General features: G+C 41.0%; 1 protein-coding gene across 1 annotated transcript; it reads right to left on the reverse strand.

Annotated features, from left to right (window-relative positions):
- Positions 1-4,786: 4,786 nt before the first annotated feature.
- LOC109414609 (electron transfer flavoprotein subunit beta) lies at positions 4,787-6,179 on the reverse strand. The gene is made up of 2 exons (XM_019688438.3): positions 5,877-6,179; positions 4,787-5,702 (listed from the first exon to the last, which is right to left on the reverse strand). Exons 1-2 carry the CDS (start codon positions 5,925-5,927, stop codon positions 4,989-4,991), a joined length of 765 nt encoding a protein of 254 aa, XP_019543983.3. The 5' UTR covers positions 5,928-6,179; the 3' UTR covers positions 4,787-4,988.
- Between the last annotated feature and the right edge of the window lie 8,747 nt (positions 6,180-14,926).

The raw sequence follows: 14,926 nt of genomic DNA on the forward strand, positions 1-14,926 counted from the left end.
GGGATTTTTTTTGTGACTTTCAGGGGTTCCTTTCGAGCGTGTATTACAGCTTATGAGAGTGAGACAGTAAGAGTAATAGAGAAACAGGGAGAAATTGGTTTTTTGATGCTCTTAGATATCTTTAGTGAACCATGATGTCATCCATGATGTTTTCCTCAGTTCCATGATAACAGTCTCTAAATACATTCCAGAAAGCAGATTCTTGAAGCAATCCCGAACAATTTATCAATACAATACATACCCGAAAAGTGGCTGATTAAAATTCTTTAGATATTCCTGAAGCATTAAACGTAGGAAATGTAGAAAACAATTCCGTGACTGTTTCTGAAGGAAATTCTGGGTCAATTCACGGAGGAATTGCTAGACAAATTCCTTGAAAAAATTTCAAGAATATTTGATAAAAATCTGCAGCGAAGATCCCCAATAACAATCTGAAGAAATATCTTGAATGTCATCAAGAGCGATTCTCGCAAGAAAATCTCAAGCATTTTTTTTTAAGAATCCCAGAAACCCCAGAAAGAGTATCAGTTAACTTTTGAGAACATTTTAAAGCAAACTCAAAGAATTGCTTGAAAATGTCTTTGAAAAAATCATTAGAGTTTTTTTAGAAGATTTGTGAAAGAGTTCTTGAAGAGGTTAAGTAAAATAAATCTCAGGAATAGAATGCTTCACATGAATGACTTGACACTCTTAAGAGAATCTTTGAAACAATAGTTTTATTTAACTGTCCTAATGAATATCTAAAGGATTTTCGAACTCGGTTATAAATGGAAGCATGGAATTTTGGAAAACAAATCTTGTTCTGAAGGAATTCCTAAACGAAGGGCAAGGATTTTTCTTAGAGATTGCTGATGAAATTTCCACAAGCATTCCCAAAGGAATCTCATGAAAAATACTGAAGAAATCAATGGAAAATTTCTGGAGAAATCTCTGCAGAAACTATTTGAAAACTAGAGAAATACATGTTTTAAGATTTTAGGGAAATTAATGGAGTAATTCCTGACGGAATTTTTAAAGCAATTCTGTAGGTACTCAAAAAAAACACTAAATGAAATCCCACAAAAAATACTGGATCTAGGTCTTAAGAAACTTTTCCGAAAATTCAATTATGATTATAAAAGACAATTACAATTACAATTAAGATTATTTCGGAGAATCCTTCAAACATTCCATAAAGATTTCATTCAATGTTCGTTTAGAATTGCTTTAGAAACTCCTTCTTAGGATTGGGAATTCTTTCCAGAAGCACTTCACAAGTTATTTTAAAATAGATTAAAAGATATTTCTGAAGGAATTTCTGCTGAAGTTCTGTCAGGATTTTCTGGAGATTTTTTCAAGGCACACCTTCGAATTTGTTTCAGCAATTCTTCAAAACATTTCTTCAGTAGTTTTCCGAAGATGCCTTCGGTAAGAAAGTACTCTAACTATTCCTGAGAAAATCGGTCTAGATTTTCTTCGAATTACTTTAGTTTTTTTCGTGTCCTGCAAAATTTACTTAAATAGAAAATTTCTCCTAAATTTATAAAAAAAAATAAACCCGGACTTCCTGTATGAATTTTTCTTTCTTTATGAGCAATTTTGAAATTGTTTCATCAATTTTTCCAGGAATCCTTCAAGATATTTTTAGGAATTCCTTTAGATTCCTTTAGAAATGTTTCAACGGCTTCCCCAGAGATTTTTTCAGCAATTTTTAATTTTTTTCCCTAAAATTTATCCAGAATTTTTTCCTAGTAGTTCTATTAAAAATTCAGCAGGAATGCCAGAATCTCTCAAAAGATGTCTTCTGCAGATGCTTCTCTTTTTTATTCTATTCTAGTCTATTCTAGTCTGTTCTAGTCTATTGTAGTCTATTCTAATCTTTTTTTATTCTATCATATTCTATAGGCCCACTGTGAAGGAAATCAGGTCATCCACTTATTATTCACATGATTGACAAACCTTTTCGATTTAATGAAGAAATGTGTTGCAAATTAACATAGAAGATTTCTGACCCAGCACAAAGGAGATGACCCAGCACAAAGTCTTATATGATGTTGAATAGGATGCTATAGTCTAGGCCATATGCGTACCTGCTTCCATTTGCCTGCGTGTAAAGTGTGCGTATATCGCCTCCACTTTTGCATCCTATGCAACATCATATGCGATCGTGTGATGACTGGAGAGGAGCTGGTCATTAAGAGTATCTTTTAGGAGCTTTGAAGAAGTCCTTCGGGAATTTTCAAAGAAATTGTATTTCTTCAGGTATTCAGTATTTTCTCAGAGATTGTAAATATTACACAAACTTCAAATGTTTTCGCATGAATTTCACTAGCAAAGTTTCTCTTCAAGTCATTCTTCAAGATTTCGTCAATAATTCCGCCAAGAAGGTTAGCTGAGACTCCACCTAAAATACCCCTAGAGATTCCACTTCGAGAGGCTCCTCTTACGAGTTCTTTTGGAAATACCTCCAGAGATTTGTTCTGAAAGTCATAGTCAAAGTTTGTACCAAGTATTCATTCGGAACTGTATCAGAAAATCCCTCAAATAGTTTACCTGAAGTTATTCCAGAGCTCGGAGGCGAATGACTATTTGTTAAAACCTCTTTAATAAATAATAATAATAATAAATTCCAGAGAAAAAAAAATATATTAAATGCCCTTTCGGTAGACATATTCATAAAAACATCGAAGGACAACAATTTCTTCAGGGTAGTGATAGTTTCCTAACCCTAATTTTACAGTATTATTTTGGCACTATTGATGACCCCATCAGCATTCTAAGGCTCAGGTAAGAATTTTTTCCCTAACGATACTAGCAAACTCTAGATTATTGAATAATTTAACCAGAGATGTTCCACAGTTTTATGAATCAATTCCTTCAGAAATTCCTATAAAGATTTCTTTAAGTATTTCTCCAGAGATTCATTGAATGTTTCTTAGAAAGATGTTTAATTGAAAATTTCTAAAAGAATTATTCTAAAGATTCCCACGAAAATCGCCCCAGAGGTTCATCCGGACATTTGTTTTAAACATTAGCTCAGACCTTTTTTTTATAAATTTCTCTATGAATGGCGTAGAAAGTGGCTTATAAGGTTCCTTCAAAGATACCTTTCCAAAATATTCTAGAAGCTACAAATGAATTTTTTTCCACGAATATCTCAAGCAATTATCTTCAGGAATTTCACCTGAAAGTCATACAAGTCATTCAAACATTATTTCTGGAATTATTTAGATATTATTCCTGGAGATAAACCTGCAGATGCTTTTCGAAATTGCTCGTAAAAATCTTTTTTTTGTCTTATATGTATCCGGCGTAACCAGTAAAACATTGTTCCAAGGATAGGTAACATCCACCGGAAACCGGTCGACGACAAAGATTATTTTTACACCTTTAACCCTTTAACGCTCATGCTGTCTGTAAAGCACCATCACTTTTTGGCGAATCCGACCTAAACCAGTTCACTTCAATGTGGTATAAAAGCGTTTGTGAAGAGGTTATAATCTTATTGGAGTACTTGTACACTCTAATTATTGGTTCAATAGTGAAACTATTGATGAACAATTAAATTTTTTTAGGATTTAGATAAATTTAAGTGATCCCTAACAACTTTTGCGCGAGCACTTTTTATTCAAAGCATTTTTTAGCATTCAAAAGTTTGAAAGAAGTCGTGGGCGGGAAGGGGTTAACGATTGTAAAACAATATTATGTTTTGTCTCTCGTCGCGTCTTATGAATGTGAGATGTATTAGTTGTGAAGATTATTTGACGAGCTGGTCATTAAGATTTTTTTCAGGAGCTCATCTCATACAGAGTTACTTTCAAGAATTCCTTCAGGAATTCCCAAACAAATGTTTTTTTTTTCTTTTCATGAATTCTTTGATACTTCTCGAAGAACTTCTCTAAAGTTTCCTTCTTGCATTTCTTCAGAGATTTCTCTAAGATTATTTCTAAAGATTGTTACAAAGGAATTCCTTGTTTTTTTTGGTAAAATCTGTAAAAAAAATCGTCCAAACATTGCTTTAGGTATTCCTAAAGAGGTAACTTAATAAAATACTCCAGAGATTCCTTCGGGTGTTTTTCTACAGATTTTCAGAAAGACATTTTTCTCAAAATTTCTTTCAAGAGTTTCCAAAGGATCATTGCCAAGAATTAATTCATTAAGGAATATTCCATCTACGCAATTTAATCAGACGTTATTCCATAGCCCTATTTGAATGTTCATTCGGAATTGCTCCAAGAACTCCTCCAAAATTTCCGGAGATTCCTTTAGCATATGTTCCAGAGATTCTTTCGTAAATTATCATGCAAAAATATGGATATGTACTACTGTGGTAGGTAGTTTTTAGGAGGATAATTGAAAAGAAATTGAAAAAAATACCGCATTTCTAAATTGGTCCAATTATATATTCGGTAGGGCATTTCTCTACAAATTTATCCAAAGATTTAACCAGATATATCTGTCATTTTTCTTGCAAGGAACCTCACGCAATTTAACGGATGTAAGTATTGCAACTGTGTTTCTTTTTGGCGATTCCATAAAAATTTCGCCGTCTAAAAACTTCGCCAGGAATTCTCTATGGCATACTCGTAGAGTGATGAAGTAATCAAATATTTTCATGCCATTTCCTATGTTATTTTCATCAAAATTCTTGTCAATGACTTTCTTTATACTTTTTTTTCTGTAATGATTCCCTTATAAAGTCACTCACGGGTTCTATCAGTAATATTTGAATTTTACCAAAACTTTCCTTGAATTCCACGTTTGAATTAAATGTTTTAGTGAATTTCTTTCGTATCAAAACTCTCTCTCACGCGGCACTGGGAAGCTCTTGGATTTTCCTTTTTATTTTACAAATTTTATTTGCACCACAACACAATCAAACAACTTTTCGTACCTAACACAAACTCGATCGATCAACCGATCGCGATCCAGTTCGAAAAATAGAAAAATGCACTTTGTGACTGAACCGATCGAGTGAAAAAAACGAGAAACTACTTTACACTTCCCTCCTACTTGATGTGTCCTCCATCGCGCAGCTTGCTCAGCAGAGTGTCCACATCGGGCAGGATCGAACCGGCCTGGCGCACCGGAGGATCCTCAACGGACACCACCTCGATCCTGGGGGTCGTATCCACGCCCAGATCCTTCGGGGCCACCTTCTTGATGGGCTTCTTCTTGGCCTTCATGATGTTGGGCAACGTCGCGTAGCGGGGAGTGTTCAACCGCAGATCGGCACTGATCACCGCCGGGACCTTGGTCTTGATCGTTTCCAAGCCACCATCGACCTCACGCACCACCGTTAAACCATCGCCGGTCTTCTCAACCTTAGAGGCAAACGTGGCCTGTGGCCAGTCCAGCAGAGCGGCCGTCATCTGAGCGGTCTGGTTACAATCGTCATCGATCGCCTGCTTGCCGAGGATCACCAGATCGGCCTTCTCGTCCTGGGCCAGCTTGGCCAAGATCTTCGACACATGGATCGGCTGCAGCAGCTCGTAGTCCTTGCCGGACACCTCGATGTGGATGCCCCGGTCAGCGCCCATGGCCAGGGCGGTACGGAGCACCTCCTGGGACTGGGCCGGCCCCACCGAGACGGCCACCACCTCCGAGGCGATCTTCTTCTCCTTCATCTTGACCGCCTCCTCGACGGCGATCTCGTCGAAGGGGTTCATCGAGTGCTTGACGCCCTCGGTCACCACTCCGGACTTGTCCGGCTTGACGCGGATCTGAAACGAACGAGAGCATCATCGCATCGGTTGATTCCTCCTTAACCTGTTGTGTAATTCAAGGTTAGCCTATTTCGAGCAGAAACGCGTTGTCTTCTTATCAGCAAATCAGGCAATCGCTTTATCTGTGTGTGCCAGGAGGAGGAAAGTGGAATTCTCCATAAGGGTACATACCTTGACGGCATAGTCGATAACTCGCTTAACTCCGACCAGGACTCGAGACATGGCTGATGGATGAAGAATGGACCGCGAACCGTGACGACTTGTTACTCAATTAATTTGTGCTGATCTGGATGTAGGAGGAGGCGCCGTACCGTAGTCGTGGAACAAGACTCGAGAAGTCCTCTCAGTCAGTAGTGGATGGCGTTGATTGAGTAACGAGACACAACTGACAGAGGTGTGGACAAGTAAAGTACAATAACACCGATATGGGACTTCCGTGAGGGAAAGAAGGACGGAACAGCCGATGGAATGGGATGGCAGACGGACAAAGGTTGATTGGCAACAAATGGGATGGAAGGGTTGCCGAATGATGAGATTTTGCTTGGATTGCCGGTTGGTTGAGATTCGACTAGCCGGCGAAATTTCAGTTGAACTGGCATTACTGATAAATCATGATAAGCAGAAAAACCGACTCGCTCCGAACGGGTCATTCCATGTGAAATGAGAATATCGATAACGTGGCACTTCCGCTTAGCTTTTAGCGTCACAGATTCTCGTTAGGTTTTTTTTTCTCAATTTGACCTGAATGACGGATTAATTATTCAAAGTAGGGTTCTTTCGGGATTTTGTCAATAATTTACGTCCAAATTAATCAGAAGTTTTGAAAAGAATTCTTGCAAAAGTTCCTTAAGCATATCTAAAAGAACATCTCGAAGATTTTTTTAGAGATTCATATAGATACTTCTGGGGAAAATTCTGAAAGAATCTTACTCGGGGTGCATACAAAAAAGTCTTCCTCTTCTTCTTCTGTATGGCTCTACGTTCCCACTGGAACTTGGCCTGCCTCTCTCCAACTTTCTTTGAGCACTTCCACAGTTATTAATTGGAGGGGTTTCTTTGCCAGCCATTGCATGAATTAGTATATGTATTGTGAGGCAAGCACAATGATACACTATGCCCAGGGAGTCGAGAAAATTTTCCCGACCGGAACGGGAATCGAACCCGCCGACTCCGGATTGGCGATCCAAAGCCTTAACCACTAGGCTAACTGGAGACCCCAAAAAGTCACAAAAAAGCCATAAAACCCTAATTAATCCACCTAGCGGTGATGGCGCCTTTCTCTTGTCTTCTTTAATATTCTGACGCCATTTTTGAACTACAGACTTCTTTCTCACACCAGATATATCCATTAGCGTGGTTCAAAAAATCATTTTTGCTCCATACCGCTTATTCGATTCGTAACCAGATTCTATGCCTTCTCCTAAAATTTGAGCTGATTTGGTTGAAAATTGAGACTGCACAAGCCCTTCAAAGTTTGTATGGGAATTACTATGGGAAAACGATGGCTCGTCGCATAACACCTTCCAGGGCGATGTTGAATAATAGGCAGGAAAGTCCATCACCTTGTCGTAGTCCCCGTCGAGATTCAAATGAACTGGATAGTTCACCCGAAATCCTTACGCTGTTCTGCACACCGCCCATCGTTGCTCTTATCAGTCTAGTCAGCTTCCCGGGAAAGCTGTTCTCGTCCATAATTTTCCATAGCTCTGTGCGGTCGATACTGTCGTATGCCGCTTTGAAGTCGATGAACAAGTGATGCGTTGGGACCTGGTATTCACGGCATTTCTGGAGGATTTGCCGTTCGGTGAAGATCTGGTCCGTTGTCGACCGGCCGTCGATGAAACCGGCTTGGTAACTTCCCACGAACTCATTTACTTAAGGTGAAAGACGACGGAAGATAATCTGGGATAGCACTTTGTAGGCGGCATTCAAAATGGTGATCGCTCGAAAGTTCTCACACATTAACTTGTCGCCTTTCTTGTGGATGGGACAGATTATCCCTTCCTTCCACTCCTCCGGTAGCTGTTCGGTTTCCCAGATCTTGACTACTAACTGATGCAGACAGGTGGCCTCCGTGTCTACATTCTCTTCGCAATCAGGTGCTCGTCAAAGTGCTGCTTCCACCTTTCGATCACCTCACGTTTGTCCGTCAGGAGGCTCCCGTTTTTATCCCTGCAGATTTCGGCTTGCGGCATGTAGCCTTTGCGGGATGCGTTGAGCTTATGGTAGAACTTGCGTGTTTCCTGTGAACGGCACAGCAGTTCCATTTCCTCGCACTCCGCTTCTTCCAGGCGGCGCTTTTTCTCCCGGAAGAGACGGGTCTGCTGCTTCCGCTTCTGTCTGTATCGCTCCACATTCTGTCAAGTTCCATGCTGCAGCATTACCGCCCGCGCTGCATCCTTCTCCTCCAGAACCGCTCTGCACTCCTCGTCGAACCAATCGTTTCGTCGACTCCGTTCTACGTACCCGATAGTGCTCTCGGCTGCGTTGTTGATGACTGCTTTGACTGTACTCCAGCAGTCTTCTAGAGGGACCACACCGAGCACACTCGCGTCCGGCAACGCTGCCTCGAGATTGCGGTGGCGACATCAGCTTGCTTCAGTCGCTCTAGATCGTACCGGGGTGGCCGCCGGTACCGTACATTGTTGATGACGGAGAGTTTTGGGCACAGTTTAACCATCACCAGGTAGTGATCAGAATCGATATTAGCGCCAAGATAGGTCCTGACGTCGATAATGTCGGAGAAGTGCCGTCCATCAATCAGAATGTGGTCGATTTGCGATTCCGTTTGTTGTGGTGATCTCCAGGTGTAACGATACGGGAGGCTGTGCTGGAAGAAGGTGCTACGAATGGCCATGTTCTTGGAGGCGGCGAAATCGATGAGGCGTAGGCCATTTTCGTTCGTCAGCTGGTGGGCGCTGAACTTTCCAATCGTCGGTCTGAATTCCTCCTCCTGGCCTACCTGAGCGTTTAGATCCCCTATGATGATCTTGACGTCGTGGTTTGGGCAGCGGTCGTACTCGCGTTCGAGCTGCGCGTAAAATGCGTCTTTGTCATCATCAGTGCTTCCGGAGTGAGTGCTGTGCACGTTTATTATGCTAATGTTGAAGAATCGGCCCTTGATCCTCAACCTGCACATTCTTTCGTCGATCGGCCACCAACCGATCACGCGCCTCTGCATGTCGCCCATCACTGTAAAAGCTGTTCCCAGCTCACGTGTGTTGCCGCATCTCTGGTAGATGGTATGATTACCTCTAAACGTTCGCACCATAGATCCTGTCCAACACACATCCTGCAGCGCTACGATTCCGAACCCGCGGTCCTTCAGTATATCGGCGAGTATGCGGGTGCTCCCGATGAAGTTCCACGTACCGAGCTTCCAATCGCAAGTCCTTTTCGTCGCTGTGGTCGTCGCCATTGGTATCGGTTCGCATTCTTCTCTTGTTGATTTTCCGGTGCTAGTCTTTTTTACGGCTGGCTCGCAGGGCCTGACACCAACCCACTAACCCAGGGAGCTGGGCTTACCTTCCCGGAAGCTACGGGTTCTGCATTGGCATTTCCTTCAACTACAGTGCTTAATAGCTAGGCTCGAGCTCGAGCCGAACTACTTCCCCATACCAAATATATCTATGTCATGGTTTTAAAGCCTAAAACTCCATTAAACAGCCGCCATCTTGGATATTCTGGTCGCCATTATCTTGGAAATTCTGGTCGCCATCGGACATCTTCCCCATACCAAATACACTCATATTGCATGGTTTTAGGGGCCTAAAATTCAAAATGACGGCTGTTTAATTTTGAATTTTAGGCCGTCATCTTGAATTTTAGGCCGCCATCTTGGGTATTCTGGTCGCCATTTTTGGACACCGGACATCTTTCTTCTCCACACAAAATAAACCAATATTGCATGGTTTAAGGGCCCAAAACTCCATTAAACAACCGCCATCTTGGATATTCTGATCGCCATTTTTGGACTCTAGACATCTTCCCTGTACCAAATATACATGGTTACAAAAATCGCCGCATGATGGGGCTTGGTTCAGTTTTATATAAGGCCAGTTCTACCGGTGCTGGTCCGGATCACTGAAATGGCCATAATTCCGGTTCGATTCGAGCTATATTCCGAAATGTTTCCGGCCAATGGGAAATGCTTCAAAAGTAAGTGAACTTATTTTGCGCACATACCCTACATACATACATACACACATACAGATATCATCTCAATTCGTCGAACTGAGTTGATTGGTATATGTGACTTGACCCTCCGCGTCTTCTATCGAAAATTCGTTTTTTTATTGAACAGTACACTTTGGTGTACGAGATAGGCAAAAAGGGAATTTTATGCATAAATTGAGTTATTACTTTTATGAGGAAGCTTTGTTTGGCGAGAATAAGTCCTGCTCCTGTGGGCATTTGAGATGGGGACAAGGAGGTTTTTAGGAGGTTCCCAGTGATCCCAAAAGAAGGGGATCCCAAGGGGCTTCAGGGGAGTTTCAGAGGGTTGTTTCAGGGGTTTTCAGGAGCCTTTGAAGGGCGTTTCGACAGGTTTCGTTGGCGCTTCAGTGGAATTACAGGGTGATGACGGTAACTATGGCATCAGCGGCCAGAGGATCTCAAGGTCATCTCAGAGAGTTTCAGGGTGTTTTCAAAGGCCTTCAAGGGGGTCTCACGGGGTTATAGGAGCGTTTCTGCAGATTTCATGGAGGTTCCTAAAGGCCTCATGGGCTCTTCAAGCGGTCTCAGGGGATTAAGAGGATTTCAGAGGCAACCAGGTGATCTCAGGGGCGTTCAGGGAGTCTCAGGGGGACTCCATGGGGCCTTAAGTACGCTTTGGAAGGTCTCAGGGGTTTTGACGGGAGCTCCAGAGGGCTTCAGGGGTGTTTCAGGAAGTTCTAGATAACCTTTGGGACGTAGGGGGTTCCAGGAATGTGCCAGGGTCTCAGGGACGTTTTAGAAGTACTAGCAAATTCTGAAGCCCCTGGGACCCCTCTTGAAACGCTTCTAAGATCTTCTGGTATGCCGTTAAGGGGATCCCTTAAGACACTACGGTACCTCCTTTAACCACCTTGAAACACCCCTGAAATCTCTTGGCACTCTTTAAAACTCCCTGAAACGCCTTTGAGACCCTCTGAAACACCACTGAAACACTCTGGAATTTTTATGGAGCCTCCATGAGACCGTATAAAGCGTTCCTTAGGTTCCCTTGAGCCCCATGATATCCTCTGAAGCGGCCCTGAGAGCCTCTGATACTACATTTAACGCCACTGAGACCTCCTCGTACCCCATCTAATACCCTGGGACTCCTGGAAACGTCTCTGAGATCCCCTGTAACCATCCGGAACTTTTTTGAAACGCTCCTGAGATCCCCTGGTATTCCTCAAAAACACACCTGAGCTCCCTTGAAGGGCCCCTTGAGGCCCCTGAAATCCCCTGAGACCCTTTGAAATGTTCCTGAGGCTTCTAAAACAGGGGCTCCGCAAGCGACAAGGTAGGCCCAGTACTGCTCATCTTTTGTGAATGTGTTAGTGTTGACTGGCAACGCGACATTAGCCTAATCGAATCCTGCTTGGAAATCGGTTTGTGTTGCCGATGAGAATGGCCCGCGAAATCGCATTGTGTTGTTTGGGTCGGCCCGCTTGATGCACGTTAGATAGGCGTAGATTGCTCGAGTTTGACGTGCTTGTACCCTCCCTGTCCTAAGATCCCCTAAAATCTCGCCTGAAAACCTCTCTTCCGGTACCCTCCTTTAAACCCAACCTAGAGAGGTCTTGAAACGCCTCTGTTATCTCCTGGTACCACCTGAAACCCTTTGGAATCCCCTGAAGTGCCCCTGTAACCTTCCTCTGCTCTCGTCCATAAACGCCCCCTGGCCGCCGATTCCATAGTTACCGTAGGGGAGACTGAGGAGACTTGATCCCTGGGAAGACTTGTTCCCCCCATATTTGCTCGGAATCAAAAACATTTTTCTTCTAGCATAATTTTTCCAAAACTACTCTTGGACAAATGACTATGTTTTGGCTACAAGTGATTTCGATTGTACATTGCATTATTTTTTAACGGCTAATGGTTTGTTTTCAGTCCTTCAGAAATCTTTTAGGCGATTCCAAAAAATCTCAATAACTTTCTGAAAATTGAACCAAATCGTGTCAAAATTTCACAGCATATATTTTAAACAAAATACTTTCAAACTTATTTATCCAAATAAGGCTGTTGTTAACATATTTTAATTAATTCAGCTTAGTATACACAACAGTGACATGGGGAGACTTGATCCCTCGAGGATTACACACCAATGAGAGTATATTACAGGTGGGGAAGAAGATACTTCGTGTGCGTGAGATCCATTGTCTGGTGCAAAACATGTCACTACTACAAGTAAAGCGAGCTCCCATAAGAACGCGTGTCAAATAGTGACGTCACTATTTGTGTTTACATTTTTCTTTCCTTACCAATACATAGCCATCTCTTCTTCTTCCCCACCTGTAATATACTCTCATTGATTACACACACATTATATATGTGAAAAATAAAATTCTATTCGGAAGCTTCTATTTACTTGGAATTCTGGTCTATTCAACGATAAAATGTGTCAGATAATTATAACTTTAGTACAAACCAAGAAAAGAGGGATCAAGTCTCCCCATTTTGAAAATACGGCATATCCTTAAAAATTTAAAGTAATCTTACAATTTAAAACACTCCATATTCATCGAAAATACAAGAAAGCTCAAAAAAAATGAATAGGAAGACTCTGGAATTATTTTCCCTTTAAATAAACCATGTGCTCAAAGGGGGATCAAGTGTCACCCATTTTTGAAAAATACATCATAATACATGCCTCCATAAAAACACAATTTTGAAAACTTTAACCATAATTTAAAGGCCTTCTATTGTGTATTAACTTGCAATAGATGTTTACCTGCCATTTTGTACGGAAATCGGATCTAGTTTTGTGTTTTTTTTAAGTTTCAGGTAAATTAAGAAAAAGGGATCAAGTCTCCCCAGTCTCCCCTACAGTCATTACATTTTCCTCTTTTGGCTGTCCCTCTTATTATGCAGGGCATAAAAAAGTGCATAAATTAAAAGTGCACAAAAAGAACCTGCATAAAAAGAGGTTTTAGTGTATTTTTGCTTGTGGAGAAATTCCTTTAGGAACCTTTGGAAGAATTTCCAGGGAACCAGTGGAGAATGTATTTGTAGAAATCGGTAGTGGAGGATTTTTTTTTAAGAAATCTTTGAAATAATTTCTGTTTGAATCTCTAGTTGAATTCCTGTACAAACTCTTGAAGTTAGAGCAATTCTTTAAACATTCTCCGAATATCTAGAGGAATCCAAGGGATTTCCGTATGCACATCCCAACAAACATTTTTGCTGTATAAGAGTGGAACAAGCCACTCTTAAGCAAATTTTAGCTTAACAAACTGTTATTCAGCTAGTTCTGTTACTTGGGATTGGTTGCATTCTGCAGCAACTGACAGTTCTTTGACGTCTATCAGTTGTTGCAGTTATCGAATTTCATTTGCTAAGTGGAACGTAAACATGTTGCAGTTATCGAACCTCTACTGTACTTGAATTGTCGTAATTTGCATAAACTAATTAGCTAAATGGAAGAACTGAAAATGAAAATTCACATCTGGTTGTTCTAATAAATTTCATAACGTGTGGTTGATACAACTAACCCCCACTGTCTGCCAGTGATATTATGCAAGAAAATTTTCTGCAATATCATGTTGATGCTACTGCAAGAAGCTTTAATTCTGGAGTTAGTTAGAAGGTGATAGCTCTATTGCAGATTCAGAGACCCATTTCAGAATGGCTGGAGAGACACGTTCATTAACCCTCGAGCGATCGCGCTGTTGTATTTTGTACAACACGTTGAAAAAATCTTGCTGTTTGTACTCAGCATTAGTGTGGTGCTGACGCAGGTAGTCAACCGCGCGAGCTACGGAAGGTTAAGAAGTCACTTTCACTTACAATACACCCTGCATGTATACATTATCGTTATCATTTGGATAATGATAATGCAAACACACTTCCTGATTGTAATTGTAATTGTATGTTTATTAACGGTAGCCTGCTAGTTTACACTGCTTATCAGGTCAAGGAAAGTATAAACATAAAAAATACAAAGGATTCTAGTAAAAAAATACTGATTTGAGAAAAAAGCGGTACTTAATCCTAATATTGCAGATAATGTTATGTGGTTTAGTGTCAAATTATATTCAAAGTTAATCTTCGAAACTGGCGATTCAAAGTTAATCTTCGAAACTGGCGCGTAATAGTTCATTTTGTTGCAGTAACAGTAATCAGAACATTCTCTTCGGAATCCATCCAAGGTAGCGCTGCCATCACCATGGGAACGCCTTCATGCTGCAGTCAGGTTTACTCCTCGTCCCTTCTCCATCGTGCACGCATTCAGTCATCATTAGTGTAGGGATCATGAGGGATAATAAATATAGGATAAGAATATAATACTCTTTAAGACACTACGCATAAGCAAAGCATCAAGCAGTAGAGATGATGTCAATTGTGGAGACCATCGTCATAGAGAAAAGTTTTATCATAGTAGGCTTTTGAATGTGATTGTCAGTTTGTTGGTTAGCTTTCGCGATAATACACGTGTTCCAAAGAAAAATGTGAAGTGTTTTGAATTGAAAACGAAATTATTAACGAAAATGATACAAGAACATTTCAATCACTACATTGGCGCAATTGCTCCCGAAGAACGATTCATTCAAATACTAAATTTATTGCATAGTGATGTGGGGAGAAGTGCTACAAATAATTTTGAAATTGCAACCCGGATGAAGAACTGTGCCTGTAAAAAAAAATAATGCAATTGTTGCTATTTGAAAGCGTGGTGCAAAGCAATGGTGATATGTGCGGAAGCAGAGCTTGTGCTTCATGTGTTGGAAATGGTTACTTCATAGTTTCGGACCATTTCTAACTGATTTAAATCGTTTAATTGGTAATTAGTACATGGCTTTGACAGCGTAAGGTAGGTGGAAAACAGAACATCTTGGAATTGAACTGCACGCAGCATAAAACGTCATCATGAGTAGTGAATTCCAAGTCCATACAAAATCATTCAAATGCTACCGTTTTTGCGTGTTTTGTTTTTTTTTTACACTGAAATATGACGGAAAGCGATCGTTCAGTGATTGCTTGGATGGTTGCAGATGTACTTCATAGCTGTTGTTATTGTTACAATAAGTAATGCG

This window comes from Aedes albopictus, chromosome 1 (assembly GCF_035046485.1).
Source record: "Aedes albopictus strain Foshan chromosome 1, AalbF5, whole genome shotgun sequence".
Taxonomy (NCBI): Eukaryota; Metazoa; Arthropoda; class Insecta; order Diptera; family Culicidae; genus Aedes; species Aedes albopictus.